Here is a 21,436-nt window from a genome sequence, read left to right on the forward strand (position 1 = left end):
AACTCTTTACCTGCAACCACTGGCCAATAAAACCAGGGGCCGGATTCACAAAACAACTGCCAATTTCTTCTTAATTTCTAACTTAAGAAAAAAATATAAGAATATTTTTATTAAGAATGTTCTTATCTTTTTTTCTTATGATTGTTCTTAAGATAAAATTTAATTATTCATATTCATGAAAATAATGTTCTTAAAAATCATCGTAAATAACTTCTTAAAGTTACCTCCAACCTATCTTAAATACCCAAATGTAGGATGTTTAATTAATTTATTGGGTTGTTTCAAATATTAAGCATTACAACATAACAGTAGCTAGCTAAATATAATATTTATAGCTAATAGTACCATATGGACGAGTATAAAACCAGCAAGAGTCAATAGCGGACGAGAAACTCCATGTAATTTAAAAATGCTACTGTTAATGTGTCACAAATTGTAGTTTTAAGACTTTTTCAGGCGAGAATGTACTTGTTTAAAGATTAAATCTGTGGTTTATTTACAAAGAGAGCGCCTATTTTACGAATGAAACTATTCTTAACTGCCAGTTATTTCTTATTTTCTAACTTAATACAAAATATTCTTATATTTTTTCTTAAGAATGTTCTTTTTTCTTATGATTGTTCTTAAGATAAAATTTAAGAAGTATTCATATTCACGAAAATAATGTCCTTAAAAATCATCGTAAATAACTTCTTAAAGTTACCTCCAACCTATCTTAAATAACCAAATGTAGGATGTTTAACAAATTTATTGGGTTGTTTCAAATAGTAAGCATTACAACATAACGGTAGCTAGCTAAATATAATATTTATAACTAATAGCACCATACGGATGAGTATAAAACCAGCAACCAGCAAGAGTCAATAGCGGACGAGAAACCAGCGTAATTTAAAAATACTACTGTTAATGTGTCACAAATTTTAGTTTTAAAACTTTTTCAGGCGAGAATGTACTTGTTTAAAGATTAAATCTGTGGTTTATTTATAAAAAGAGTGCCTATTTTACAATTTGCTCTGGCGTTTTCGGAGTTGTGAGCTCCAGTGGATCAGCGGCTGATCTTTGGTAATGGCTAGGCTCTTATAAAATAACGATTTTACCGACACGGCACATTAAAAACACGACATTGAGTGATTAACTCCCGTCAAGCCAGTCACAACGAAAATAGTCTGCACACTTATTATGATATCTACGGTAATCTGCAGGAAGTGCGGAAAGACGAACTTTGAGGTGTTTTTCATTCAGCGCGTCTTCAGTAAGACCAATCAATAAAAATAAGTAAAGAATTAAGATGTTCTTAAGAAAATATTTGAGAACTTTGAATGCTGCGTTCACAGCAAATGCGAATAGAGCGTCAAAATCGCGTCTAGTTGGACGCTTGAACATTTTGAATGCATTTGCGTGTCCGCAGCGAATTGGAACTGCGTTTAAATCGAGCGTTTGAAGCGAAATAGACACGCTTTCAAGGCGCTCCAGGAGAAATGTCATCAAACACCACTCTGCCTCTTTTCATTTTCATTAAAAATATATATTAAACATTAATAGCCACACAAATGTGGTCCAGTCAACTCCTACATTATCTTCACTGCATGTATATTTAAATAACCTAAAAAATAAAGTTATGAAACTTCACTTTGCCCTCAGTCAAACCGGTTTGGCAGACAAAGCAAAGAGCAAAGATCGGCCGTTAGATCAACACAAGATTAATTATATCTCATGTTTAACCACTACAGGACATCAGAGCCAGTGGCAGAAGGACTGGCCGAGGAAAGGCTGCTCTCGCTGGGGTTAATGAGCGCCGCTGATCCCCTGGAGCTCACAACTCCACACACACCAGATAAAATATTCCAACAGGCGCTCTCTTTATAAACAAACCACCGATTTGAGCTTTAAACAACTACAGTCTCACCTGATAAAGTCTTAAAACTACATTTTGTGACACAATCGTAGTATTTTTTAATTATGCAGGGTTTCTCATCACATCACTTCACCATGTGACAGCAGCAAGCAGGCTCCTGATTGGTTAACGCGCCGCGAATTGACGCCAAAGTTCAGATTTTTCAACTCGGAGCGTCAGACACGAAATTCGCTTCAAACGCGTGAATGCACAAAAGCACCACTCGCGCAAGACGCTCAATTCGCGTGAACTGGACGTGCGAATGAGGCGGAATCGCGAGTCCATCGTATCGCAGGACCTCCAGACGCGCGTCAACACGCCTTTCCATTGACTTAACATGGAAATCACTCGCTCCAGACGCTCTACTCGCGTCAGGTGTGAACGCAGCATTAAGCATTTTTCAAGAATTGCACTTAGGGAACATTCTTACTAACTTCTCAGAATTTATCTTATCTTCTCTCTTAAAGGGTCACTTCAGTTATTTAGCATTAGGCTTTGTATCAGTAGAAACCCTGTAGTATATTTGAATTATGGTACTTTCCCCCCTCATATCCCCCTGAGATGAGTTATGTATTTTATTTCTGAAAAAAATCCTCAGATGACGCAAATATCGTAATTTTGCGTCATCTGAGGATTTTTTGGCCAGAGGCTAAAGACTACAGCCACTAGTTGTTGTCTTTCATCCACATGAGACGAAAATACATTTTCTGTCTTTTCTAAGTCTAGAAGGCACCAAATTAAAAAATTTCACATTTCTACTACATGACCCAGTTTAAATACAAAGCTTAATGCTAAATCACTGAAGTAACCCTTTAAAACCTCATTTTGTGACAGTAGTATTTTTAAATTATGCAGGGTTTCTCATCACGTCACTTCACCATGTGACAGCAGCGAGCAGGCTCCTGATTGGTTAACGCGCCGCGAATTGACGGCAAAGTTCAGATTTTTCAACTCGGTCGTCAGACGCAAATTCGCTTCAAACGCGTGAATGCACAAAAGCAGCACTCGCGTTTCGCGCAAGACGCTCAATTCGCGTCCAATTCGTGTCATTCACGCGAATGAGGTGGAATCGCGCCACAGACGTGCGTCAACACGCCTTTCCATTGACTTAACATGGAAATCACTTGCGCCAGACGCTCTATTCACGTTCGGTGTGAACGCAGCATTAAGCATTTTTCAAGAATTGCGCTTACGAACTTCTTAGAATTTATCTTAACTTCTTTCTTAAGAAGATTTTCGTGAATCCAGCCCCAGATCTCCTGTTACAGGGTTTTTCCTGGGTCAAAAATGGTCTTCAGTGGTGGCTGACAGACATGGTCATCCATACACACACACACACACACACACACGCAGTAAAAAAGTACCCTACCCACGTGATCTGCAAGCGCAATACTGACAATACATTTGAAATAAATTCAAAGAAAGTTTGTAATTTGCTTATCTTATTTTGATACCTTGATGTTTGTTTTTGTTCCTCATTTTTACACTATTTACAGATAATTGTTTTGTTATATAATCATATCAATATTAAGAAGTAGTATTAAAAAAAGAACAAATAGCCTAATTTTCTGCTATATACAATTTCATAAAATGATCAGCTAGCTAACAACAACTTTGTTCTGTGTTCACCTCACTCCAGTCTAAACTAAATGATTCATAGGCTATTTATTTTACTACACATTGTGAACATAAATAAGCTGAAAGACTGTGGATAATTAACACTAACTCTTGCTAAATTGGGTGTGCACACTTTATTTAGACACTCATTTCAGATGCATTCTGAGTAAATTAATAAACCGATTCGTGAGTTCAGTGTTGGACAGATCAGTTGTCGTTAAAATGATTCGGTTCAAAGGAGTCATCAGGTGGTGAATCGGACATTAGCAGACGCGGTGTGTGTGAATCCCGTCTGTTAGAACATCGCGAAAGATTTGTCAACACACAGAAAACACTTCATAACCGGACAGGATTTGTTTCCCATGTATTGAAAGTATGGTTTATGTCAGCTGGTCAGAGAAGAGTCAACGTTTTTTGAGCGCAATTCACACCCGGCGGTAATTAAAGGAAAACATCGTCTGATAGCGCCACGTGCAACATGGATTCGGTCTTCCCACCTTTTAATTTTGATTAACGTAATATTAGAAAGCTAAGAATGCTTATTTTGAAGACAGAGAGCGTGTGAGGAGTAGGGATTGACCGATATGTATTTTTTAGTGCCGATACCGATTTTTTTTTTTTTTCATCAGCCTTAGCCGATGAGCGATACGGGCTGCCGATTTTCTTGAGCCGATATTTGAAACCGATTCTGCTTTTGCTCCCTCAATTTACAACATAAAAATGACACAATGATCAGGATGATAACAATTTAAAATTTACAATTTAAAAAAAGGAACATTTATTGAACTAAAAAAAACAATATTTAACAAATTAGTAAAAACAGGTGAGGTAGAACAAGAAAAAAAGAGTTCAGTGGTGAAAATAAATTCTGAAAATAAATATTTAAGCATAAATAAAATAATTACACTATTGCACACAGTATCAACAAGCAAGCAGCATAATAAAGTGCACACTGACTGTACTATACTTAAAACTATTTACAACCTAGTCATTTAATGGTTACACATACAAAATGCTGGGTTAAAATAACCCAAGTTGGGTTGAATATGGACTAACCCAGCAATTGGGTTGTTTTGACCCAGCGGTTGGGTTAAATGTTTGCTTAAAACAACCCAATTGATGGGTTAGTCCATTTTCAACCCAACTTGGGTTATTTTTAACCCAGTATTTTTTAGAGTGTAGGTGCACTTCACTTAATCTCTTGTAGAGCAACACCAGCGGTAATTCAGGAAAAAATCTCCCAATGCTCCACGTGAAACTTCAGTCTTTCGACCTTTTACCATCGTGTCAATTCTCAGTTGATTTTGATTAATATGCGCGAGGGAGAGCAAGAGAGTTTGAAGACGGTGAGAGCTGCCCTGTGGACGCCTGTCTGTAAATAATGCAGGGAAAAAAATATCGGCCGATACACGTAAAAATAGCAAATATCGTCCGATACACGTAAAAATCGCAAATATCGGCCCGATACATCGGTCTAACACTAGTGAGGAGCTCTCTGATCGTTCTCTCTGTCTACTGCATCACTCATAAATCACAATAACTGATAAAATAAGGCTTTGGCGGGACAACAATTTGTTTTGGCGGCCGGCAGAGAAGAGTTAACGTTTTTTGAGCGCAATTCACAAAACATCGTCTGATAGCGCCACGTGCAACATGGATTCGGTCTTCCCACCTTTTGATTTTGATTAACGTAATATGTGAAATATTAGAAAGCTAAGAATGCTTATTTTGAAGACTGAGAGCTCAGCAGTCATCTCATAAATCACAATAACTGATCAAATAAGGCTTTGGCGGGACAACAATTTGTTTTGGCGGCCGCCAAAAAAATTTAAATGTAGGAAAAACTAGTGGTGTCAACAATAATCGATTCGGCAATGCGGGGCATGCACGATTCAGCATCGTGCCATAATCGATTATGTCATCGTTTATTTTCTGGCCTTGAGTTGGACAATAAAGTTGTGAAGTTTCAATTACTTCCGGGGTCATAACAACAACAACAACAATCAAAATGGCTGAGGCGAAGGGAGATTACTGATTAATTAAAACGCTTATGTTCACTGCTGGAAAAAGTTGGCTGTTATTATTGCTCTATTTAATGTTAAATGGTTCTAAAGCAGAGAAGAGAAACATTTCTCATTCAAAGCACTGAAAGCAGTGATTTATGTTTTCTTTTTCAGGTTTGAAAATGCCATATCCAATACCCTGTACCATTCAATTTTATTTTATTTAATGACATTTACGTCAAAGATACAGGAGAGTGATAATACACACATAGCAGCCAATAAAATCTGTTGTTCAATATCTGACTGCTTTTATTGCCTCATGACTGATTAAAAATTTGCCTTGTTGTGTGCAGTCGAATTTTGATGCATCGTAGAATCGAATTGAATCGAATTTGTGAGGGCAGTGCCAATGCACACCCCTAGGAAAAACCCTGTTACATTTCCTGACCGCTTTATTATTCTCTGTCGTTCGCAGGCTGGAATGGGCGTTGACCTGGATCTCTTCTGCTGACCCGTCAGATGGGGGTGGTTACAACAATGGAGCCGCAGGGCAAGCTGGGTAAAGGCCACGCTCTGATCGGAGCCGATCTGGGCGCGCGAGGGAAGCACTATGTGTGCGGCTCATGTGCCGCCTTCACCAACATCATCGTGACTTTCCCCATTCAGAAAGTTCTGTTCCGGCAGCAGCTCCACGGCGTCCGTGTGGGCGAAGCCGTCCGTCAGCTCCAGCGGGACGGGTTAGGCCGTCTGTACCGCGGGCTCCTGCCGCCCCTTCTGCAGAAAACCACCACTGTGGCCATCATGTTCGGCTTGTATGAGGATTTCTCCCGGCTGCTCCTGAGGCACGCCCGCAGTAGTGGCACTCCCGAGCTCGTTACTCGGAGCGCCGCCGCGGCATTGGCTGGCACGGCTGAAGCCGCCCTTACGCCGTTCGAACGGGTGCAAACGCTGCTCCAGGACCACCGGCATAACGGGCGATTCAACAACACCGCCCACACCTTCAGGACTCTCCTGCGGGAGTATGGGGTGAGGGAGTGCTACCGCGGCCTGGTGCCCATTCTGTTGAGGAACGGGCCCAGTAACATACTGTTCTTCGGGTTGCGCGGGCCCATTAAACAACAGCTTCCCGACGCCCGAAACCGGGCGGGTCACATGGCTAATGACTTTGTGTGTGGCGGGCTATTGGGCGCCGCCCTGGGCATCATGTTCTACCCGCTGAACGTGGTCAAATCCCGAGCGCAGGCCCAGGTGGGCGGCGAGTTTGTTCCCTGCCGCCAGGTTCTGATGACGGTGTGGCGGGAACGCGGCGGGAGCGTCGTCCTGCTTTTCCGCGGAGCAACGCTCAACTACCACCGCTCGCTCCTATCCTGGGGCATCATCAACGCCACCTACGAGCTTCTCCTGAAAGTTTTCTGACGCTGTGCACTTTTTTCCGAACCAATCCAAAATTGCGAGTGCGTCCTCCCTCTTTAAAAGAGGCTAGCCGCACTTAAAAGCACTTAAAAATGAAAAATATCCGTGGGACGTAAAAAGAAACACATTTTTGGTCCTCCATTTTGTGGAGCTTGGTTTCTGAAATGCATGCTGGTTTGAAACCCTCATGTATTGAGTATTTTCCCTTTTCAGGTGAAATATCTCCCAACACCCGCACTTGATGATCCGCGTGACATAAAGTCCGCCCATATTACTCGCACTACAAAAAATGCTTAGTATTTTTTGTCGTTTTCAGTCCGAATATCTAAAACAATCTTACATTATGAAGCATTTACTAGACAAGGAAAAGTTTTTGTCTTGTTTTGGGGGAAAATAACTCCACATTGAGTTTTTGGTTAAACTAAGCACACTAATCTACCAATGGGGTAAGCAAAATAATCTTAATGACAGACGTCAACAATAATTAATGCAGATACAGTAAATATTAGGGCTGTCAAAAGATTAATCGCATCCAAAATAAAACTGTGTTTACATAATATATGTGTGTGTACTCTGTTAATTATTATTTATATATAAATACACACACAAGCATGTATATATTTAAGATTTTTTATTTTATATATATATATATATTTATAAAATATTTATATATATATATTATAGATTATATAAATGTATACATGCAAATATTTCTTAAATATATACATGCTTGTGTGTGTGTATTTATATATAAATAATAATTAACAGAGTACACACACATATATTATGTAAACACAAACTTTTATTTTGGATGCGATTAATCGCGATTAATCTTTTGACAGCCCTAGTAAATATATTACTGTGAAGAGTTATACAAATTTTTAAAAGAGATCAACATCAGAGTGTTTTCTGAAGTCAAAAGTCAGTATTTTGGTGCAAATTCATTCACATTTGGTGGAAGCTCGTCAAATTAGACAGAAGCCAGATGGACAAGTTGTGTCCTGAAAAGTACTCATCCTCAAAAAAACATGAAAAATGTTTGAATTTAAAGACATTTGGATTTGGAAGTAAAACAAGATTATTTTGCTTACCCCATTGGCTGATTATTTTGCTTATTTTAAGCAAAAACTCCCTTAATTTGGAGTTATTTTTAAGACGACAACTTTTGCTTGTCTAGTAAATGCTTCTTAATGTAAGATTTTTTAGATATTCGGACTGAAAACAAGACAAAAATACTAAGTAAGAAAAGCATTTTTTGCTACTAGTGTTGTGTAATGTGTGTTTTGTATTGGCTCTTTTACTCACTGTTCGGGGGTCTGTGGGACAGGGATGGAGAAAGCACAGAAAGTGTTGCACTACTGACCGTATGTTTCTACTCCTCATTGCATATCGTCTTCATGCGTGTTCCGTGCGGACCGATGTGGACCAGAGAGAAACGTCTGCACAAGCCTGTGGTGTTAACGTGTTCGCCAATCAATCAGAAAACATCCAGATGTATTCAAAGATGTGTGATCGTTTTCATGAAATGCTATTTTTATGTGTTTTGCGACATGAATGAAATGTTCACGTTGTGGTGGAAAGTAAACAATTAATTATTCGAATTGCATTCTGGGTGTGTTTATTGAAGTTTATGATGGTTTTAAAGTAGGGCTGCCACTAACGACTATTTTCATATCGAGTAATCTATAGACTAATTTGTAGATCAATCGATTAGTCTATCGTCTGACTTGCCGATTAATCGATCAATCTATCGGCTAGTTAATCGATCAATCTATTGGTTAATTAATCAATCTATCGACTAATTAATCGATCAATATATCGTCTGTTTTATCGTTCGATCTAACGACTGTTTTATCGATCGATCTAACGACTGTTTTATCGATCGATCTAACGACTGTTTTATCGATCGATCTAACGACTGTTTTATCGATCGATCTAACGACTGTTTTATCGATCGATCTAACGACTGTTTTATCGATCGATCTAACGACTGTTTTATCGATCGATCTAACGACTGTTTTATCGATCGATCTAACGACTGTTTTATCGATCGATCTAACGACTGTTTTATCGATCGATCTAACGACTGTTTTATCGATCGATCTAACGACTGTTTTATCGATCGATCTAACGACTGTTTTATCGATCGATCTAACGACTGTTTTATCGATCGATCTAACGACTGTTTTATCGATCGATCTAACGACTGTTTTATCGATCGATCTAACGACTGTTTTATCGATCGATCTAACGACTGTTTTATCGATCGATCTAACGACTGTTTTATCGATCGATCTAACGACTGTTTTATCGATCGATCTAACGACTGTTTTATCGATCGATCTATCGACTGTTTTACCGATCGATCTATCGACTGTTTTACCGATTAATCTATCACCTAATTTAACAGTAAATCGATTAATCTAATTACATATTTATTGGTTAATTGATTACTCTATCGACTGCTATATCGGTTAATCAATCTATCGACTAATTAATCGATTAATCTATCGACAATTTTATCGATTGACTAATTTTATGTTTAATTGATTACTCTATCGACTAATTTATCGGTTAATAAATCTATCGATTAATTAATCTATCGGCTAATTTATTGATTAATTGATCAATCTATTGACTAATCTATCGACTGTTTTATTGATTAATCTATCGACTAATTTATCGGTTAATCAATCTATTGACTAATTGATCTATTAATCTATCGGCTAATTTATTGATTAATTGATCAATCTATTGACTAGGTATTCAATCTATAGACAAATTTATTGGTTAATCTATTGACTGATTTATCTATCGACTAATTTATTGGTTAATCGATTAATCCATCGACTGATTTATCGATAGATCTATCGACTAATTAATCTATTGACTAATTTATCGCAATATTTTCAACAAATTTAATTTAACTTGCAACGTTGGCCAACTATACTATTTAAAAAAAGTATAAATGTAAACAAGCCCTTGACAAAAAGTAAAACTAAAAGAGTAAAAATGTAAAAAGGTACACATTTGTAAACCAAAATAACCAAAAAAAGAGAAAATCAATAAATACTTTTTATATAGAATAGTGTTGTCACGATACCAAAATTATGGCTTCGATACGATACCAGACTAAAATACCTCAATACCGATACTGAATCCATACCATGGCAAAAAATGTCAACTAATCGCGACAGGCCTAGGGTTAGTTCACCCAAAAATGAAAATAATGTAATTTCTTACTCACCCTCATGCCTGTAAGTCCTCCATTCATCTTCAGAACAAATGAAGATATTTGTGTTGAAATCTGAAGGCTCAGTGAGGCAAAGCAAAGCAATTTACACTCAAGATCCATTAATGTACTAAAAACATATTTAAATCAGTCCATGTGAGTACAGTGGTTCAATATTAATATTATAAAGCGACGAGAATATTTTTGGTGTGCCAAAACCCCCCCGAAATAACGACTTGTATAGGGATAACCGATTTCAAAACACTGCTTCATGAAGCTTTGGCGCGTATCGAATCAGTGAGTCGATTCAGTGGTTCAAAGTCACGTGATTTCAGCAGTTTGGCGGTTTGACACGCGAGCCGAATCATGAATCGACTCGCTGATTCATAACGGTTCAAATCTTCAAGAAGCAGTGGATGAATCAGTGTTTTTAAACAAATCTGTTGAATGAATGATTCAATGACTCACTCATAAAGACTTGCTTCATTACTGGATAAATCAGTGTTTCTGAGTGAATCTCATGAGTGAATGATTCAATGACTCACTCATAAAGACTTGCTTCATTACTGGATGAATCAGTGTTTCTGAGTGAATCTCATGAGTGAATGATTCAATGACTCACTCATAAAGACTTGCTTCATTACTGGATGAATCAGTGTTTCTGAGTGAATCTCATGAGTGAATGATTCAATGACTCACTCATAAAGACTTGCTTCATTACTGGATGAATAAGTGTTTTTGCGCAAATCCCTTGAATAAATGATTCAATGACTCACTCATAAAGACTTGCTTCATTACTGGATGAATCAGTGTTTCTGAGTGAATCTCATGAGTGAATGATTCAATGACTCACTCATAAAGACTTGCTTCATTACTGGATGAATCAGCGTTTCTGAGCAAATCTTTTGAGTGAATGATTCAATGACTCACTCATAAAGACTTGCTTCATTACTGGATGAATCAGCGTTTCTGAACGAATCTTTTGAATGAATGATTCAATGACTCACTCATAAACACTTGCTTCATTACTGGATGAATCAACATTTTTAAACAAATCTCTTGAATGAATGATTCAATGACTCGCTCATAAACACTTGCTTCATTAATGGATGAATCTGCGTTTTTGAACGAATCTCTTGAATGAATGATACAATGACTCACTCATAAAGACTTGCTCCATTACTGGATGAATCAGTGTTTTTGAATGAATCTCTTGAATTAATGATTCAATGACTCACTCATAAAGACTTGGTTCATTACTGGATGAATCAGAGTTTTTAAACGAATCTGTTGAATGAATGATTCAATGACTCACTCATAAAGACTTGCTTCATTACTGGATAAATCAGTGTTTCTGAGCAAATCTCTTGAGTGAATGATTCAATTGTAATCAAAACTATATTTATTTGAATCGTCATGTTACTTTCAATAGTTACTACCCTAGACGTCAGTGTTTATATCCGAACTATACACTTTTATCCCAGTTCCTCTGTGCTAATATGAATATTTGTAACACTTAAATAACCATAGAGTGGTTGTTTCTCTATACGAGTGTACATTTATGAATTTTTTATAATAAAAACATCACTTAACCGAGTGTTAAATTAGTTTCCTACATATGACGCATTTACAAATTCGAAGAGAGGCTACAAAAACATCTTGATTTGGTAACTCCACAGATTACAGCACAAACAATCCCATAATTCCCTCAGTTTGAACTCTGGCAGTCTTTGGTGGAGTTTAATCCCAGGCCTAATCTGTAATCTCAATCTGTGAACTCAAGAGCAAACACAATCTGAGTAAACAAGGAGACATGAGAAAACAAGGACAAAATGTTACAAAATAACAGACAGCCTTTGGGAATAAAGCCCAAAAACATCTCAAATATGATTTATTTACAAGAACAGGTAATATTTCACTGCGACCAGAAAAAACGCATTATTTCCACAGCATTTGTCATTCAAAATCAAACCTTTATTATCATGAGCACAGACGAGGGAATGAACACACTCTCGATTGTCCCTTCTCATTTCATCCAGATGTTCACATTCAGACACATTTAGGATTTATGTGTGTGTGTGTGTGTGTATTTTGAAAGGCAATCGTCTCATATGGTCCTTACAAGCAATGCTTCATATTTGCTACAAACATGGCAATGGCAGTTCATCATTCATAGGACCTTCATATTACAGGAAGATTTATATGATAACAGATTACACACTTGTCTCTTTCCTTCTCGTGACTTTCTCTTTTCTCAAAGCTTTGTGTCATCTGACATGATAACCACAATCTGGCAGTGTGTGTGTGTGTGTGTGTGTGTGTGTGTGTGTGTGTGTGTGTGTGTGTGTGTGTGTGTGTGTGTGTGTGTGTGTGTGTGTGTGTGTGTGTGTGTGTGTGTGTGTGTGTGTGTGTGATGGGGGGGGTGGAGTGTCTAATATGGGTGATATTCCTGCCATCTGGAAGCACTTCTCTAATGTCGAAAGTAACTCGATTAGAACTAAACAGGGATGATGTCATCATCCATCCATTGACCTCGAGTTGGTCATGTGATCTGGGCGATTAAATTACACTCTAAAAAATGCTGGGTTAAAAACAACCCAAGTTGGGTTGAAAATGGACTAACCCAGCAATTGGGTTGTTTTAAGCAAACATTTCACCCAACTGCTGGGTTAAAACAACCCAATTGCTGGGTTAGTCCATTTTCAACCCAACTTGGGTTATTTTTAACCCAGCATTTTTTAAAGTGTGGACTAACCCAGCAATTGGATTGTTTTAACCCAGGCATTGGGTTGTTTTTAGCAAACATTTAACCCAACTACTGGGTTAAAACAACTCAACCCAAGTTGGGTTGAAAATGGACTAACCCAGCAATTGGGTTGTTTTAACCCAACACTTGGGTTAAATGTTTGCTAAAACAACCCAATCGCTGGGTTAGTCCACAGTCTAAAAAATGCTGGGTTAAAAATAACCCAAGTTGGGTTGAAAATTGACTAACCCAGCAATTATTTTTAACCCAGCATTTTTTAGACTGTGGACTAACCCAGCGATTGGGTTGTTTTAGCAAACATTTAACCCAAGTGTTGGGTTAAAACAACCCAATTGCTGGGTTAGTCCATTTTCAACCCAACTTGGGTTATTTTTAACCCAGCATTTTTTAGATTGTGGACTAACCCAGTGATTGGGTTGTTTTAACCCAGGGATTGGGTTGTTTTTTAGCAAAGATTTAACCCAACTGCTGGGTTAAAACAACCCAAATGCTGGGTTAGTACATTTTCAACCCAACTTGGGTTATTTTTAACCCAGCATTTTTTAGATTGTGGACTAACCCAGCGATTGAGTTGTTTTTAGCAAACATTTAACCCAACTGCTGGGTTAAAACAACCCAATTGCTGGGTTAGTCCATTTTTAACCAACTTGGGTTATTTTTAACCCAGCATTTTTTAGAGTGTGAACTAACCCAGCGATTGGGTTGTTTTTAGCAAACATTTAACCCAACTGATGGGTTAAAACAACCCAATTACTGGGTTAGTCCATTTTCAACCCAACTTGGGTTATTTTTAACCCAGCATTTTTTAGAGTGTGAACTAACCCAGCAATTGGATTGTTTAAACCCAGGCATTGGGTTGTTTTTAGCAAACATTTAACCCAACTGCTGGGTTAAAACAACCCAATTGCTGGGTTAGTCCATTTTTAACCAACTTGGGTTATTTTTAACCCAGCATTTTTTAGAGTGTGAACTAACCCAGCGATTGGGTTGTTTTTAGCAAACATTTAACCCAACCGCTGGGTTAAAACAACCCAATTGCTGGGTTAGTCCATTTTCAACCCAACTTGGGTTATTTTTAACCCAGCATTTTTTAAAGTGTGGACTAACCCAGTGATTGGGTTGTTTTAACCCAGCATTTTTTAGACTGTGGACTAACCCAGCGATTGGGTTGTTTTAGCAAACATTTAACCCAAGTGTTGGGTTAAAACAACCCAAATGCTGGGTTTGTACATTTTCAACCCAACTTGGGTTGTTTTTAGCTCAGCATTTTTTAGAGTGTGTGTATTCTGGGTGGAAGTTGCCCTTTTAAACCTGATCTGGAGAATTTGAACACAAAACACCGCACTGTCAACCCTAACGCTCAAAATAATTCATCGGTTTGAGTTGAGCCGACTCGAATTAAACACATCAGTTCAAACAAATTAACTTTTATGAGTATTTAGAACTTTCTTTTTCTTTTGAGTTCTCAAAACTCACACATTTGAAGTAATCTGAATCGAGTTTGAGTTTTATGATCTTGTTTCTTTTCATTTAGACCAACTTAAATTTAACCGAAACTGGGCTGGGATTTCTATTTCCCAGCATGCTTTGCCATGACACTCGAAAGGGACAGTAAATGCCAACATTTAGTGTTATATTGTGTTTTTTGTGTGCAAGATTAACGTTAAAGGCCCCTGAAATCAACGTTTTTTAGCTTTTAGTATGACTATGTTAGCCTTAAGGTTATGAACAAGCTGGTGTGTTCCAAAACAATGACAAAATTCACATTTAGGAGATATAAGCATTCAAAACTTACAGTCTTTCGCTTCCATTAAAACGAATCACATCTTCTGTCCAATCAAATGCTCTCTAGAATCTGAAGCTCCGCCCCCTACACTATAAACAGACGCTGAAGCTGCACACATTTACTATTTTCTACATGGTGAAAGGCACTTAACATGCGATAGGAAACGATTCAGTAATGCTTTCAGAAAGGAAACAGAAAGGCTCTAGTCAAACTGTGGTATTAGCGAAACGCTATTGGCTGTTTCAAAAAAGGGGAGGAGCTTCTAACAGCTAGAGCCGTTTCAGGGGAAATTACATCAACGCGTTGAACAATGCTGTGTTTAAAAGCTTCAGTGGGCCTTTAAGGTGGAGATTTAGTAGTGTTTAATGTTTTGTTATGCTAGTTTTGAAGATTATGTAGTTGTTTTGTAGGGTTTCCATCATGTGACGATATATGTTCAATGTATTATATTACTGTCTTCATTCAGCAAGTGATATGCTAAGTGGCCTTTACTGAATTAGCTTTACATTTTTTACATTTCTTAAGCCCCAATTTCCTTGAGTTTTGCCAACTCGTCCGGGTTTACAGTGCGGTCTGAGATCAGATCAGGGCAACTGAAGTACTCAAGAACTCAAAATTCAGATCTTTGATCTCATATTTGTCTGAATATGACAGCCAAAAACAAAAATTAGACCTGAAACGTACTCCATGCAAGTACAGAAATGCACACATGACATTGAACATCACGTGTTCTGTTGCATAAACAAACCCAGCGGCGATGAGTTTCCCTCAGATGTCAGATTTGTTGTTATTCTGGCTATAATAACTTGCTCAGCGAGATTCTTCTCAAACTGTTGATGGTAGTCGGTATCATTGGTTGAGCTAAATCGGTATTATCTAATCGTGTGCTTACATTTAATTGGTTGATTGTAATCCTTTCTACCAAAGTTATCAGACATTATCCAGACGAATTTGTTCTGACACCGTTATTGGCATATTTTATTACCATTTCTAAATTATTACCATTTTCTAAATGACAATTTTCTATAGTGAATAAACTGTGATAATGTGAGAAATGTTGAGTTAATTTTGACTGTATTTGTATGGAGTATGTTTCTGGCCTTCCTCAAAGAGGATTTACACTAAAACACATGTAATGTATACTAAACATGGGCCTTACAAAAGTGAAAGGAAAAACATGTCCTGAAGCTTTGTTTTTTAAAGAAAAAAAACGAAATAAATACATACGCAAAAACTTTCACAACGATCCTCCGTGATAAAATATAAGGCCTTGGTTTGCCAGGGAAGTCCTCTAAAGTGAAAACATTAGTGATTTACGACAAATTATTTTGATATGTATAAAATGTAAGAAAGTATAATATGTGGAAAATTTCGGATTACAAATCGTGACGCTTGCATAGTCAAAAATGAGGGACGAGTGAGAAAGTGTGTGGTTTGGCTATCGTGGGATTGGTTATAGGGTGCTACAGTAACATGGTGACAACGTTTGTTGTGTAAACACGCCCCAGTTGTGCTATTACGTCTTTGGACCACACCGATCTCTGTGGTTAACAGTCAGCTGATAAGCCAATATAAAAACGGACGTCAAAAGCCCAACTTGACACGCCAACATACAGTTACAAAAATCCACACTTCTATTGCCATCAACTCTCGTTCTACAGACTGAATGAAATGAAAGTCCTTTGGATAGTCTGGTGAAACCATTACTGCATAAGTATTTGGGCTTTTTAGTGTTTTACTGTTAAGGCCTGTTCACACCGGGACGATTTTCGCATGCGTTTTTCGCCGACGTTTAACGCCCAGTGTTAATTTTGACAGCACATTTTGATTTAGTTTTAGTCGTAGTCTTTTGACTAAAATGCCATTTAGTTTTAGTCATATTTTAGTCACCTGAATTGTTTTTAGTTTTAGTCTAGTTTTAGTCTCCTAAAATCTAATGAGTTTAGTTCAATTGTAATACATTAAGCATTTAAGCGTCACTGTCACTGGAACTGACATTTTGACATAATTTTGTTTTTTACATAAAAAATACACGAAAGAGCTCAATTCTCTTTTTTGTCTGTTTTTAAAAAAAAAAAGATTTTTTGTAACTTTGTATTTCTGTTTTAGTCAGTAGGCCATATCAGGTTAAGCTAAAGCTTCAAATAAGTTTGTTTATTTATTTTTAATTTCAGTTAACATTTATTTAATTTCAAGTAATGGAGATTTTTTTAATGGTTTTAGTGAACTATTATAACCTTGATACTTTATTGAATATGTGTCAAATACTGGTCTTTCCTCCTGACTATGAATTAAATGGGAATTAAATTAAATACAGTTTATTGTGTAACAAAAAACGAATATATAATGCGTGACTTTTAATGTTAAACAAGCTTGAAATACACCAGGACTCTTATTTTGAAATGTCTGCGCCTCTGTTGCAGCTGCAGAAGCTCATTCAAGTTCAGGAGATAAAATATGCGTTGTTACAACCGTCTAAAACACATTACTATATAAACATCGTAAATTAAACATTGTCATTATTCATCAGCATTAGTTCATAAACAATTGCCTGGCATAAATGTGTGTTATTGATTGATTGAGCCGCTCTGGAGCGCCGGATTGGGGTGTGTGAGCCGGATTGGGGTGTGTGAGCCGGATTGGGGTGTGTGAGCTGGATTGGGGTGTGTGAGCCGGATTGGGGTGTGTGAGCCGGATTGGGGTGTGTGAGCCGGATTGGGGTGTGTGAGCCGTGTTTTCCAGCGGTTAGATCAGTTCAGATCAAATGTGTGCATCTGTTACACAGGACATCAGTTCTGACTGGATCTCTTCCCTAATCGTCCCTTCCTAACATTTTCCTCTCGTTTTTATTTGTTGACGAAAATGACAGTTGATTTTCGTTATAGTTTTTGTCATCAAACACTAGTTTTTATTTAGTTATCGTCTCGTTTTCGTCAGTGAAAAAAGGTTGTTGATGAAAATTATGACGAAAATTATTTGTCAACGAAATTAACACTGTTAACGCCTCGTAACTAAACAAAGGGCGCCAATGTGAGCGTGCACACCGACGTGCAAAACGCCAGGCGTAAAAGCGTCATTCTTAAAAAAACGCCTCGGGTTAGTTTATTTATTTTGACGTGGCGCGTTAAAAACTGGCCGACCAATGAGATCAGTGCTTTAGTTGACGTGCTTGGAGCTGCTGAAGTGACAGTAAAACACCACTTGGTGGCACTCAAGCACAAAACGGTCTTGCTGAGCACACATTGATACGACAAAGAAGTAGTAGTAAGTAGACAAAGAAGAAGATGAGCTGCTTGCCAGTTAGAAAAAAGTGTGTGAATGGTTTTGGCAAGCACGTAAATACCGTCTCTCTTCTTCTTCTGTGTGACGAGCGAGTGTCAGAAGCGTAAAGTGCCGCAGCGCCACCTTGTGTACCGGGAGCGCATCTACTGAATGTGTACGTTCACTTTGCGCATCGCCAGTGAAAATCACTTGGGTGTGAACACTCAAGACGCGCCGAAAAACGCCACGAAAAACGCTGGTGATATTCGTCCCGGTGTGTACAGGCCTTTAGGGTTTAGCGGAGAGTCTGTTCACTTTGTTCCTTCGATCTGTAAAGAGCAGCTAAACTAAACGTGAAAACGAGTGAAGCTTCATAACACTGTTTATCTCAGTTAGAGCAAGAGGTAGGGATTGACATACACCCAAAACAGGAACAAAATGCAGGTATGGCAAGTTAGAAACCACGGTGCACGTATACTGTATGTAAAAAATAAATACATACTACAGACTGTAAATACATCAGGAGTTGTTAGAAAATAGCTATGTCCGAATGCATAATTCCAGTACGTTTATAGGGAGGACTTGGCAAGACAAACAGGTTAACATGTAACAGTTCTCACTTGTTAGTTCGCTAACTGTGTGTGTGTGTGTGTGTTCACGGCACTTGCTATTATTCTTGTGTGCCAGCACACAATCAGTTTTTGCTACTTTAAGTACAATTCTATGCTCGCAACTCTACGATCCCTAAGGAGTTCAAAAGTTCAGAGGTACATTTCCGTTGTCTATGTCTGGTGTCCGTGTCCGAAACAGTTGTGTGAGCGAGAAGACTGTTGAAATGAGAACTGTACACTGCTTTGCCAAAAGCCTGACACCTTCGCCCTCTCTTGCAGTTTCTACCGCACCTACGAACTCCTTATACAGGTCCACGATCTCCTCAAGCTTCCCCAGGGCCTCATCGGCATCAATATCCCCGTGACATCCGCCACAGTCAGGGCAGGGAACTCGCATGCAGGTTGAGGCAAGTTGCACTAGAGCTCCAAAACTGTTTCCGAGGGACAGAAGGGCATCATCGGGTGCCCATCCTACCCGTGTGGCTCTCTGGCATCCGGATGCCAACCTCCGAGCCTCCGCCTGGACCAGGCATCTCTCGGTCTCCGAAAGCGAATGCCTATTCACATTGTCGTTCTTGCATTCCCCCTTGTGGGTTGGAGGGTGTACGGCGGAAGGTCCTTTCTTCAACACCAGAAGAAGTTCATTAATGTCTCGCTGCAAACAGGCATAGCCGTCTTTAAGCCCGGCCCCTTTCTGACTGGTGGCATAATGGTGGCCTTGCAGAAAGCGAAGTGGATTATCTATTGGTCCGTGGTCTAGAGAGAGAGATTCCAGAGGTCTGGGTGGGATCAGGAGCGGACTGAGTTCTGAGGATGTGGATAGGGGACGAGGTGAATCTCTGAGTAGGGATAGGACATTTGGAGAGGGACCAGAGAGGGTTGCACCTGGGGTGGGTTGAGGCGGTTTACTGATCTGGTTTCGACGGGAGAACTCGTAGATGGTCAGGTCATCGTCAAAGCCGCAGTTGTCCTCTGTGTCTCCGCTGAAACAGTTGGCGTAGACTGTACGGCAGCCACATGCATCTCGATGGGGAGGACTTGCGGAGGAAGCATTGTCAAGTCGAATCGCTGAAGGGTTGCCTTTGTGTGACTGAGGTTGTTCGGAATTACAGGTCCCAAAATGGCGGTGCAACTCCGTGGCTTCCGTGGACAGTTTCTGCCTCAGGTCAGGATTGCTTGACGACATTGGAGGTTTCCCATTGGTGTCCTTCACAGGAGTTGGGGTCACTTCCTCTGGTCCGTCTTTGAGCTTCACAATGACTACTTCAGCATCTTTCTCTTTCCAGTCAATCAAAGATGGCACTGAAGTGGCCTTGGGAGAAACCTTGGGTTCATGATTCACATCTGTCCCATTGGTTGCTTTATTGCCTGTTGATGACATAGTGTTGCTGAGTGCTACTGTCCCCAAGATCTCTTGGGAACGGGTGAGGTACCAGGGCATATCTTGAATTTTTCCACGCAATGCCGTGGCAGACAGACGTCCGGACGAGCCTGTTCTGCTGGGGAAACTATTCCCGGTTTGAGCTGGATCTTCGGGAACAATATTTACAGACTGAACTGAGGGAGAAGGTAAGGGAGATGGAGATGGGGTAGGGGTGGTTGAAGCACTTGTCGGTTTGACTGTAGAGCTTTTAGCCTTTAGTTCAGTTCTTAGGTTCTCGTGACTAAGAGAAACACCCTTAGTCAGTGTAGATGATGGGGAGGTACTGGTGCCATTTCTCTGAGACCAGGGGCGTAGAGAAAGACCATTGGGGGGGACTTTTGTCTTTTCCTCAGGTTTTGGTGACTGGGCATCGGCTGCCTTTGAGGGTGGCTGTAAAACAAAAATGGATGGCTTGGGAGGTATCGGGGGCTTTATGTTCATCTGGGGGACTTTATTTTCAGTTTTTCTAGGTTCAAGAGAGTCCGATGACTGTTGTTGTAGAGGACCTTTTTTGTCTGCTGTTATTTCCCCAAGGTCAGTTGTTCCTTTGGCATTTGTTGGCTCTTTCTGACTTGGCTTAATGTCTTGACTATCAAGATCCACATGATTTGGAGTAGTCTTCTCTTCTAGACAGGTCGGGACATGGTCAGATATGCCGTTTTGAGGTGTGGGTCCATTGTGAAGAGTCTCCAGGTCTATTAAGGTCTGTTGGGGAAGGGTAGCTTGGCGTACAGCTGTAATTAGTGAGGAAGACATGGGTGGTCCAGGCCCTGTGACTGGTTTAAACTCCATGGTGTCTGGCTCCATCTCCAGAAGGTGAGCATTTCGGCCAGGGATGTCCCCATTGCAGTGCTGGGCTTTCTGACCTGTTGAGTGGTTAGCATTGAAAGGTTTAGGCTCCACAGGTGTAGGTTTAGGGGGCAAAATCATTGAGGGTTGATGGACCTCCAATTCAGGGGTTTTCGACTCAGGGATCAGAGAGGTGGAGCGCTTGGCAAGAGAGGGTTTTTCATTGAGGTTCTCTGCTGCGGCACTGTCCTCCTCCTTGCTTTCTCTGGATTCAGGAGCGTTTGTCCTGTCCACAATAACCTTGATGTCATAAACACTAAGAGAAGGATGCATCCTCTCAGAATTTGAGCTTTTCTCTGCAAAAGAATAAGAGGTAAGAGGCTAGTACATTTGATGGAAAAACACCAATAAAACCTAGATATTTAACATTTTAAAGGAATATTCCAGGTTCAATACATATTAAGCATTTGTGACAATATTGATTACCTTCAAAAACCCATTTTGCCATACCGAATATTCGGAATAATGTCTTACTTACCTCATCTGTGTAAATTTTTATCCAATGACTTTATGTAAAATAAATGACAAATAATTATTTAGACAAATTTACAGATTAAATAATAGACATTTTTAACCACTT

At 39.2% G+C, this 21,436-nt stretch overlaps 2 protein-coding genes across 3 annotated transcripts in view; one reads left to right on the forward strand and one right to left on the reverse strand.

Moving 5' to 3' along the window:
• slc25a51b (solute carrier family 25 member 51b) overlaps nucleotides 1–8,526 on the forward strand; it is an 11,587-nt gene extending 3,061 nt beyond the window's left edge. Inside the window, exons 2-3 of one of the 2 annotated variants that reach the window (XR_013818159.1) lie at nucleotides 5,990–7,223; nucleotides 8,168–8,526. Coding sequence is in view for 1 of the 2 variants with exons in the window: in XM_079838807.1 (XP_079694933.1) it covers nucleotides 6,034–6,930 (897 nt within the window). In the remaining variant the exon portion in view is untranslated. Of the gene's footprint in view, nucleotides 1–5,989; nucleotides 7,353–8,167 lie in introns of those variants that run through there. The other variant, XM_079838807.1, reaches the window with a different exon arrangement.
• A 10,200-nt stretch (nucleotides 8,527–18,726) lies between these two features.
• frmpd1b (FERM and PDZ domain containing 1b) overlaps nucleotides 18,727–21,436 on the reverse strand; it is a gene marked incomplete at both ends in the record, with an annotated part of 56,418 nt that continues 53,708 nt past the window's right edge. The window contains one exon of the mRNA XM_079838841.1: nucleotides 18,727–21,152. Within this exon, the coding sequence (XP_079694967.1) occupies nucleotides 18,727–21,152 (2,426 nt within the window). The remainder of the gene's footprint in view (nucleotides 21,153–21,436) is intronic.

Source organism: Gobio gobio (assembly GCF_949357685.1).
Source record: "Gobio gobio genome assembly, chromosome: 16".
Taxonomy (NCBI): domain Eukaryota; kingdom Metazoa; phylum Chordata; class Actinopteri; order Cypriniformes; family Gobionidae; genus Gobio; species Gobio gobio.